General features: G+C 40.6%; 1 protein-coding gene across 1 annotated transcript; it reads left to right on the top strand.

The window, feature by feature from the left end:
* The first annotated feature begins 975 nt into the window (after positions 1–975).
* Positions 976–1,920, top strand: LOC132894771 (olfactory receptor 4B13-like). The gene has a single exon (XM_060934889.1). The coding sequence runs from the start codon at positions 976–978 to the stop codon at positions 1,918–1,920; it is 945 nt and encodes a 314-aa protein (XP_060790872.1).
* The last annotated feature ends 9,739 nt before the right edge of the window (positions 1,921–11,659 follow it).

The raw sequence follows: 11,659 nt of genomic DNA, 5'->3' as shown, positions 1-11,659 counted from the left end.
CTTGAACTATGTCTGCATGATGTTATTCATTGCATTGCTGAGTAATGATTAGATATTTACATGAATGAGCAGATGTATAGGGCTTCCTAATAAATTGGTCAGTACGTGTACATTACAGTCAGTGTCAGTGGTCTCAAAATTACTTGTGGGTCCACGGAGCATCCCTTGTGGGTATAAGACTCCCGGGCTGAATATTTTGTCTCAGTCCAGCCCTGCTGCTGACCCCTGCAGATAATGCTGTCATACAGTTAAATTTTTGGAGACATGACAAAAAAAGCCAAGAGAATTTGGCCACAAGAGATGGTGATGTTGTAGACCATCCCATTTTATGAGCCATAAAACTCAGCTTGACAGATAAGCAAGTAATTTCATAAGAATAACCTTCATCTCCAGACATCTCGAAAAATATTAGTCAACTGCTTGGAGTAAAGGCAATAATTTTTCATTATCATGAATTGAAAATTGAAATAACAGATGTATAATACAGTTGAACTGAATTTTAATGGATATTTAATAATGGCATAATTGAACTGTCTTAAATACAACTTTCAGATACAAATTTCTGAAACAAATATTAGACATGTTAGTAATTAAAGAAGAATGTATGTAAATGGCAGTACCTTTGGTTCAATAACTTGTAAAATGTCGGGGGGGGGGGTGTATTTTTTCCCACTTATCTATAAAATCTACCAAGATAATATGCTTAATTATGACCACAAAGTTCAGAGTAACAATTCATCAACTAAAAATTTATTTTGTGGTATCATGGAAGAACTAAAATGTTACTCAAATTTGTTCTTTCCTGAGGTATTTAGGCATGCAAAGCTATATTATACAGTATCATGATGCACCCAAAGAATATCATCATGATTTATGTGTTAAAATATTCACAAAGATGGTGGACATGAATGTTTAAATTGTTGCATTATAATTAATATTTATTTCTCTTCCTTCTATAGCAAAGCTGAAAACACAATGGAAAATAGATCAAGTGTTACCACATTCATTCTGGATGGCTATGTTGCCATGGACCAGCAGAAGCATTTGTTCTTTTTTATTTTTCTCCTACTCTATGCTACAATTGTGATACTGAACTCACTTCTGATTGCCATTATCTGTTTTGAAAGAACACTGCATAATCCAATGTATATCTTTGTTTGCAATCTGTCATGTAATGGCATCTATGGCAGCACAAGTTTGATTCCTCATCTGTTATTTCATCTCTCTACTGAGGGGCATAAAATATCTTTAACAAATTGTCTCATACAAATCTTCTGTTTACATACTTACAATATTATTGAGCTAACTATATTGGCCTTTATGAGCTATGACCGTTATATTGCAATTTGTTACCCACTTCACTATCATGATATGATGTCAACAAAAAAGCTACATGTTTTTCTCATTTTTGCATGGACTTATCCATTAGCTACGTTTCTGGTATATGAGTCATTCACAATACGCTTCACCTTTTGCAGAGAAATTATGGATAAAACACACTGTGTTAATTTTGAACTCGTAAGACTATCTTGCACAGACATCACTATCCATAGCATAATTGGACTTGGTCTAATAGCTGTTTTCATAATTCCACAGATTATAATGATTTTATTTTCTTATGTACATATTCTGCGTGTTTGCATTTATTCATCCAAGGAATGTCAAATGAAAGCCATCCAAACATGTACACCTCATCTTCTTGCTGTTTTGAATTATTTTCTTGGAATATTTTTTGAAATAATACAAAGTCGGCTAAATTCAAGGTATTTTCCATATGAATTCCGGACTTTTATGTCTTTATATTTTATGATATTTCCTCCTCTGCTCAACCCAGTTATCTATGGTATGAGTGGTCAGATTATAAAGAAACATATTCAGAATCTTTTCTTTTTTAAAAACATGCCTTCTTTAAAAAAATAAGACAGACTGTAAAATTTCACACACACTGTCATTGTCTCTGTTTTGTCTTCTGTTTTTCAGTGTGATCATTGAGCCCAAATTTTGTTTCTTCCACTGTTTATGAATAGGAATCCAAGTAAAAATCGCTTTCATTGAATTAATTTGGCAATACCATGCTTCTAAACCTTCTAAGAGACACTTATGTTCTTAACCTTCCAGGCCGTTTAACATGCTGCTATTGATCTGGGAAATACTTCAGATGCACTTGATTGTCTATTAAACATTTTGGTTTAATGAGCTCTTTCAGATTTATATTAATTGAAATCATGTTAAACTTTAACACAGTAATCGTGAGCAGATCTGTCTATGCAATCATACAAATTTATGGAAAATTTAACTCACTTTTTTCTCTTTTGATAGATTTAACTGTTCTTTGTATCTCTTGATATATGGAATAAGAAGACTGCTTTCATTTTGTCAGCATTTCCCATTTTTTCAATTTATGTGCTTACATATAGCACTGACTATCAACTCAGTGTTACAATCTTGTGAGTTGTACAGTCAAGCAGTTTGAGACTGATTTATTTTTTTACCAGTTATTTCATAATTGCTTTTTATTGTTGTAGTTCTGGGATCATCAAACAAACAGTGGCCCATACATAATTTTTCCAGTTATATTAAAATTGTGTCAATGCTGTTACAAATGAATGAATGAATGAATGAATGAATGAATAGACAGACAAATAGATAGATAGATAGATAGATAGATAGATAGATAGATAGATAGATAGATAGATAGATAGATAGATAGATAGATAAAGCAAGTTTATTATCTCATCTCATCTCATTATCTCTAGCCGCTTTATCCTTCTACAGGCTCGCAGGCAAGCTGGAGCCTATCCCAGCTGACTACGGGCGAAAGGCGGGGTACACCCTGGACAAGTTGCCAGGTCATCACAGGGCTGACACATAGATACAGACAACCATTCACACTCACATTCACACCTATGGTAAATTTAGAGTCACCAGTTAACCTAACCTGCATGTCTTTGGACTGTGGGGGAAACCGGAGCACCCGGAGGAAACCCACACAGACACGGGAAGAACATGCAAACTCCACACAGAAAGGCCCTTGTCGACCACTGAGCTCAAACCCAGGACCCTCTTGCTGTGAGGCAACAGTGCTAACCACTACACCACCATGCCGCCCATTATTATTATTATTATTATTATTATTATTATTATTATTATTATTATAGCAACAACAACAATACTACTACTACTACTACTACTACTACTACTAATAATAATAATAATAATAATAATAATAATATTGTTGTTGCTATAATAATAATAATAATAACTAGACAGGGACACTCTAACGAGTGCAAACCCCGCCTTTTCCCTATTAAAATACATTGGGCGAAAATTTCGAAGTTCTGCCATGACCTTGACCTTTGACCTCCAAAATTTAATGGTTTCCTTCCTGGGTGATTGGCAACACATGTACAAAATTTGGTCCAAATCGATCCATTGGTTCTTGAGATATCTTGCAGACACACAGACAGACAGACAGACAGACAGACAGACAGACAGACAGATACACACACACACAGACTGACGCAGGTGAAAATAATAACCCCTCCGACTACTGTCGGCGGGGTTAATAATAACAAACAATTATTCACCAAAGGAGAAGTGGATATCAGTAAATAATAAAAGTAGTTGAAATCGAGGTTATTATTCACCGATATTCACTGAGCCTGAGGTGGATAATTGTTTAAGTATAAGGACACATGTGATTAATTTTAAAAATTGTATTATAAAAAAATAATTTGTTTTGAACTTCAAAAGCGGCATGCAAATGTAATAATGGCACAACACAGACTTATCTATTCAAGTCACATAAAATATTTTGTTTTGAAATGGATAAATCACAATTCCACCTTCTCTTTGAATAGTTTTAGACCAAGCTTTGTAGCAGCTTTATTGCTTTTAGGAACAGCATTTCCTTTCATAATGTATAATTCTTCCTCACTTATGATTACAATGATAGGCCACCATATTGCCGAGTTGCTTGAGGTGCTTATCGAGAAATAGTCTGAATTTCTTGACCAATCAGAGCACACAATTTTTCATAATCACCATTGTATTTATACTACTACTACTACTACTACTACTACTAATTATTATTATTATTATTATTATTATTATTATTATTATTATTACCACGACCATCATCATCATTGTTGGCATCAACATTATCAATCAGACAATCAATCTGGGGATAATGTATTGTTCAATCCTAATCATTTAATGGACAAGATATTGATAGATATTAAATTTAAACCTCCTGTCTGATATCACCACAAGCCACTGAAAGCTTATCTCATGCTTTTTCTTTGAGATACACCAGCATATCTCCAGCAAAATTATTAGGAATCCCATTCTGAAAGTGACTAAAACTGTGCATTATGTGATACTTTTCTGCTCATCATGGTTGTAAAGAATGGTTCACTGTATTCTTCCTGTGAGCTTGAACAGGTCTGGTCACCCTCCTCTGGTCAGAGAAGGTTGGTGACAGATGCATGTGCAGAAGAGAGTTATTATAAAAATAACAGTCAGGCATACAGTCCGAAACAACAGGCAGAAATCATAAATAGTGAAACAAGCAATGGGTCGAGTGAGGCACAAACAGACTATCAAAGACACAGACAAAAGCAGAATCAAAGAACAGGAAGGAATCAAGGAACAGGAAACCAGGAGAACAATATGAACACATGGCTCGGTAATGTGTCACTAACAACTCAATACTTCACAAACTGAGTGAGTATTCAGAGTCCTTATATAAGCACGCCGATTGTGCCTTAATCTGTGGCAGGTATGTGTCATTAGTGGTGCACGCTGTTCTGAGAATGCAAGAGTCAGTGCTTTGCATACGCTGTCCAGGGCGCATGCGAGAGAAAGCCAGTTGTGTGTGCAAATGTGCACGGGTGTGACAGAACCCCCCACCCCAAAGAGCTCCCACTGGGAGTTTAAACCCATCTTCAGTGGCCCCGGTGATGAGGACCTGGTGTAGGACGGCGTGCCATCGGCGCTCCGCCCTGGGTAGACATGGCTCAGGTGAGGGTTTGGGCTTGGGTTCTACACAGAACCTGGACTCTGGACTGGACATGGACATGAGCTCTGGACAGAGCCTGGGCTCTGAACTGGACATGGGCTCAAGCTCTGGACAGGGCTTGGGCTCTGGACTGGACATGAACATGGACATGGGCTCGAGCTCTGGACAGGGCTTGGGCTCTGGATTGGACAAGACCTGGACTCTGGCTAGGACATAGGCTCAGGCACTGGACAGGACTTGGGCTTAGGACAGGACTTGTGCTCTAGACAGAGCTCTGTCTGAGCACTGCTCTTGCCCTTCTCAAAACCAGGTGGCACAGTGGTGATGTCCTCAAGACCCAGTGGCGGAACAATGTCTTCAAAGCCAGGCAGCAGCAGGACAATGATGTCTTCAAAGTTGCCAGGTGGCGGTGGGATGATAGCATCTTCAAAGCCGGGTGGCGGCGGGACAACAATGTCTTCAAAGCCAGGTGGCAGCAGGACAATGATGTCTTCAAAGCCAGGCAGTGGCGGGATGGTGAGCTTGTCTTCACTGAAGTCTGGGGCAGAGGCGGCCTTGTTGGCCTCTGGCACTGGCTCATGAACTAGCAGTGGGGCAGAGGCCTCCCCGTTGGCCTCTGGTGCCAGTTCTGGAACTAGCTCTGGAGCTGGATCTGGCTTGGGCACTGACTCTGGCTCTTGCACTGGTGCTGGTGTTGGCACTGGCTCTGGCACTGGGTCCAGCGCTGGTTCCAGCTCTGGCACTGGTTGAGACACTGGCTCTGGCTCTTGCACTGGTGCTGGTTCTGACACTGGCTCTGGAACTGGCTCTGGCACTGAGGCCACCCCTGTCAGCCTCTGGGACTGGTCCTGGAACTGGCTCTGGGACTGGCTGTGGAACTGGTTCTGGAACTGGCTCTGGAACTGGCTCAGGAACTACTTCTGGAACTGAGGCCTCTGGAGTGACAGCCTCCTCCACTGCTGCTGTGTCAGCCATTGGAAGGAGTTCTGGAGCAACGGCCTCCACTGTGTCAGCCTCTAATGTCGTAGCCCCCCCCAAAAAAAAAAAAATTATTGGGATCCTCCTTCACCAGAGCATGATGTGAAATGACTGAGTTCTGAAGGCAAGGATGCTCCACTTTGAAGAGGTAATCGGCCCATCGGTATGCTCATCCTGTGAGCCAGTGAATCATATAGGCTGACCCACACTGGCTCTGAAGGCTTGGGTTCCTCCAGGTCAGTAAAAAAAAAAAAGGACATTGCAAAGTGAACCCCTTTGGGTGATATTCTACTCCATCATAGGGTGTCTGTCCCAAGTTGCTGCTGGAAAAATACAGCTAGGGGGTGTGGCATGGAAACCCGGGCATGGCATTGAAGGGCGTGCCGTTTATCTTCAGCTGTATCCATGCAGAGGTGAAGTATTCTGTCAGAGAGGGTTGGTGATGGATGTATGTGCAGAAGAGATTTATTATAAAAATAGCAGTCAGGCATACAGTCCAAAACATTAGGCAGAAGTCATAAACAGCGAAACAAGCAATGGATCAAACGAGGCACAGATAGACAATCAAAGGCACAGACAAAAGCAGAATCAAAGAACAAGGAACAGGAATCAGGAAACCAGGAGAACAATATGGAAACCTGGCTTGGTAATGTGTCACAAACAACTTAATACTTCACAAACTGAGTGAGTATTCAGAGTCCTTATACCGTATAAGCATACTGATTGCTCCTTAATCTGTGGCAGGTCTGTGTTATTAGCAGCACACACTGTTTTAAGTGCGCAAGAGTCAGTTCTTTGCCTGCACTGTCTAGAGTGTATGTGAGAGAGAGCCAGCTGCGTGCACCAGTGTGTGCAGGTGTGACACCTCTGATCTCTTTCTTTGGCTACATCCACATTCATATTTTTTTAATTGTGTGCCTGGTGTGACAGACAAGGTTTTATATTATTCTTAACGATTTCACATGAACCAGTAAAAAATGTAACAATATGTCTCTGAAAATATATTCACAGAATTATGAATGCATTGTGGTTTATTTGGTAGCATTTCAATAGTATGACTGATTTTACACTGCTTAGTACTGTACAAAGCTAGAAGTGCACTCTTCAATAGATTCCGGTTTCCGGTTTTGAGTGAACGCTGGTGCATTTGGCTGCCGCTACTCTTCGATCCCGCATTTGTTCGATTATTATTATTTTTAGCATTTTACTTTCACGCTATCTGTGTGTTTTTATTTTTCCCTAATCTTCTTTGGAGATGGGTTTCTTATCTTGCGCTTCCTTGAATGTCATCTGCAAATACTTGCCTAAACAGTAACGTTACCTGTTGAGCGGATTCCAGGACTACCTGTGTCAGATTTCCAACGCCCTCGGAAACCTGTTTGCTCTTGACATCCTAAGATAAGCCATCTGCTACTGCTGAAATCAGGATATAGACTGTGTACTGACTGGGGATTCATCTTATCTACCTGTCCGGACTTTAAAACAGGAGTTTACGGAACTGTTGGCCAAACTGATGGACTAGGCTACTACTAATGCTGACTACCCTGTATTACCTTGCGCGAGCCCTCTTAGGTGTGTCTGCCTTACCTGTTCTTTTGGGTAAGTCTCTTACTTGCTATGAGGGTAAGTTTTTTGTTAGAATGAACTACTGCTCTCCCTAGGGCTGGCTATTTCTGTTGCCTGCCCTCTGGAGTGTCAAGTGGAGTATCCTGTTGGCTAACGTGTTAAGGGCACAGGTGTCTGGCTAGCTGCTCTGTGTGTAGCCTACGTTTGCTTGCTTGGATGGTGTGTGCAACAGTGATTCTACTCTGGCTCCTTGTTTTTGATCTAAGCCACCTACACTGGCTTTACAGTGAGCCAAAACTTTCGCATCGGCTTTTCTGGGACTCCTCCATGGCGCTTAAATATTCGTCTGCCTATCTCCACTATTTGGGGAATAAAACATATAAGTTCCCTGACACCCTGCTTGTGCACAAACATCTTGGGTTCCTGCGTTGGCCTAAATATATACACAGGGGCTCTGGACGGACGTTTGCTCGCCATCAACATCTAAACAATGTTGATTCATTTTGGAGCTGGAATCGTAACATCAAGTGGACTGTCATTGAGAGGCGCTCTGTTGACTTTACGAACTTGTGTCCCATAAATTTCGTTAAAACTTCGCAGAATTGCCCTTCCTCAAGAAATGTGCAGTTTGCTTTATTAAATGTGTGATCTCTTAATAAAAAAGCACCCTACATTAATGACTTGATCACTGATGTTGGCATAGATATATTATGTTTAACTGAAACTTGGCAAATACTAAATGATTTTCTGGCCTTAAATGAAGCTACTCCTGTAGGATATGAGTATATGGAGAAGCCACGTTTAACTGGGTGGGGGGCGGTCTTGCTGTGATCTATCACTCCAGTTATAGGATTGTATCTATGCCCTTGCAGGATTTTTCATCATTTGAATGTCTTGCTCTGAAGTTTACTGGTGGTCTACCTTTACTGCTTTTGCTCATTTACTGGCCTCCCAGAGTTTCCTCTGTTTTTATTAATGAATTGTCTGAGCTGCTTTCATCTGTCAGTGCTCTGTGTCCATCTATACTGGTGCTTGGTGATTTGAACATTCATGTTGACTCAGATAACTGTGATTTTGCTTAAAACTTTGTGGCTGTCCTTGATTGTTTTGATTTCACCCAACATGTAGATTTTCCCACCCACTCAAAGGGTCATATCTTAGATCTTGTTTGTACCTCTGGCATCACACCATCAAATTTATATTCCAGAGATTTCTGTGTTTCTGATCACATGGCTATTTTTTTTAATATTGCTGTCCCTGAGCCTCTCCATCGTAGGAGTGAATTTCGCACCATCACATACAGGAACACAAAAAACATAGTTACAGCTGATTTATTTGACAAACTACATCCTATTCTGACCACTAAATCATTAAACTCTTCCCCTGAGGAGTTAGTCATGCTCTACAACTCTCACCTTGCTGACTCTCTCAATCACCTTGCCCCCCTGAAGATGCGTACTGTCTCTTTCTCTCACTCTGCTCCGTGGTTTACACCTGAGCTTCATAAAATGAAGGCTGCTGGTCGTCAGCTGGAGAGACTTAGTCGTAAAACTGGCCTGACAGTTCATGCACTAGCATACAGTAACCATGTCTCTGCCTACAAAGAGTCTCTAATTGATGCCAAGACCAGCTATTACACCACCATCATTTCCAGAGGCCAAGGAAACCCTAGAGTGCTTTTTTCTACTGTAAACAAACTTCTTTTGCCTGCTAAAAACTTTCCTCTTACTCCTTCCACTGATCTTTGTTGTAAATTTCTTGAATTTTTCCAAATAAAATCAACTCTATATACAAGCAGATCAAATCCACTTCCATCACTCCCTCTAATGTCCCCTTTTCCTGTCCACCACCAGTTGGATCTTTCTCTGCTTTCTCATTAGTTGATGAGCAGTATGTCTTCGGCTTAGTATCTAAATCCAGGCCTACCACCTGTCTCCTCGACCCTATGCCCACCTCTTTGGTCAAGATTTGCCTGCCAGTTCTCTGTCCCCTGCTGGTTAAGATAATAAACTCGTCCCTTTCAACTGGATTAGTCCCTCAGGCTCTCAAAACAGCAGCTATCACTCCTGTCTTGAAAAAACCTGGAGCAGCTATTGATGATTTTAAAAATTATCGCCCCATTTCCAGTCTTCCCTTCATTGCAAAAGTCCTAGAGCATATTGTTGCCAATCAGCTCCAAGAGCATTTAACTCAATATAATCTTTGGGAGAATTTTCAGTTTGGGTTTAGGGCCATGCACAGCACTGAGACTGCCCTAGTCAAGGTTGTCAATGATTTGCTGTTAGCTGCTGACACTGGCCATGTCAGTATACTTGTTCTCCTCGACCTTACAGCAGCTTTTGACACTGTATGTCACAATCTTTTATTGAGCCACTTAGAAACTCTGCTTGGCATCACTGGTTCTTCTTTAGCCTGGTTCAAATCTTATCTTACCATGAGAGAACAGTTTGTGTCAATTGGAGACTTTAGATCCCCTAAATCACCCCTCCTTCATGGTGTCCCTCAGGGCTCTGTCTTGGGACCCTTATTATTTGTAATATACATCCTTCCTCTTGGCCACATAATACAGCATTATGGGCTTAACTTTCACTGTTATGCAGATGACACCCAAATTTATATTCAAACCAAACCCTCTTACCCACTCCCTCCGTCCAATCTTGTCAACTGTCTAAATGCAGTTAACAACTGGATGGTGCAGAACTTTCTTAAATTAAATCAAGACAAAACAGAAGCCATCCTCATTTCCACCCCTTCTATCTTGAAAAAAAACTGGAGCACTCACAGCTATCTATTCCTGGTTATTTCACTTCCACTACTGTTGAAGTAAGAAATTTGGGTGTTATTCTGGACTCTACTCTCTCTTTTGACTCGCACATTAAAAGTATCACTAAAACAGCTTTTTTTTCACCTGAAAAGTCTCTCCAAACTCCGTCCCTCCTTGACTTCATCTGCAGCTGAAATGCTTATACATGCTTTTGTCACCTCAAGACTGGACTACTGCAATGCCCTGCTCGATGGCATCCCAGCCAAGCGACTAGATAGGCTGCAATATGTCCAAAACTCAGCTGCTAGGGTACTCACTCATACCAGGCCCTGGGATCATATCACTCCTATTCTATACAACCTGCACTGGCTCCCAGTTAAATACCGCATTCAGTACAAAATTATCTTACTTGTTTACAAATCCCTACATAACCTGGCCCCTCCCTATTTATCAAATCTCCTAACTCCATATCAGTTACCTTTAAATCTTTGCTTCACAGATGCCCACCTATTAGCAGTCCCTTACTCTCAACTCTGCTCTATGGGTGACAGGGTTTTCAGTGTAAATGGCCCTAAGCTGTGGAATGCCCTGCCATTAGCGTTGCGCCAATGCTCAACACTGTCCTCTTTCAAAAAACAGCTAAAAACACATCTCTTTAGCTTGGCCTTTTCTCTTTGATTTTTAATAATGTTGTTATTATTATTATTAATTTCTTATTATTTTATTATTGTTGTTATTTTATTGTTTTGCTTTTTATTGTTTGTTTTTAACTGTTCAGTGTCCTTGGGTACCTTGAAAGGCGCTTATAAATAAAATGTATTATTATTCCCCCACTTCCCTTACCTGGGGAGACTTATGGTCATAGGTCAACCTACCCACAACCCCATCCACATGTGGAAGACAGGGAAGTTGTCTGGCTGCCTAGCTCACAAACTAGTATCAAGGTGACCTCTCTGACAGGTTAAGTGACCCAGATGTTGGCATATCATCATTGACATGACATGCAAATTCAGTTCAGAATTTTTTTTTTCAGATGGCCTGTGCCATCCCAACAATGCTGCCCATGATGCACATACTTAAATCTGTCACTGATGTGGGCGTAACCTTTAAGAACTTGTTGTGTTATGTGTCAACAACTAACTGGGTGGGTTTTTTTCACACCCTTTTGTGTAAACTCAAGAGAACGTTTCTGAATTACTCAAACCAGCTCATCCGGCAACAACAATCATGCTGTAGTCATAGTCAGTGAGAACTTTTTTCCTTATTCTGGTGTTTGATGAGAATATTAACTGAAGCTCTTGAACTGTGTCTGAATGATCTTATTCATTGAA

This window comes from Neoarius graeffei, chromosome 12 (assembly GCF_027579695.1).
Source record: "Neoarius graeffei isolate fNeoGra1 chromosome 12, fNeoGra1.pri, whole genome shotgun sequence".
Taxonomy (NCBI): domain Eukaryota; kingdom Metazoa; phylum Chordata; class Actinopteri; order Siluriformes; family Ariidae; genus Neoarius; species Neoarius graeffei.
This window is presented reverse-complemented; position numbering and strand designations above follow the sequence as displayed.

Bases quoted from the DNA above. Each gene is read 5' to 3' on its own strand.
- LOC132894771 (XM_060934889.1), top strand. From the start codon at position 976: ATGGAAAATAGATCAAGTGTTACCACATTCATTCTGGATGGCTATGTT.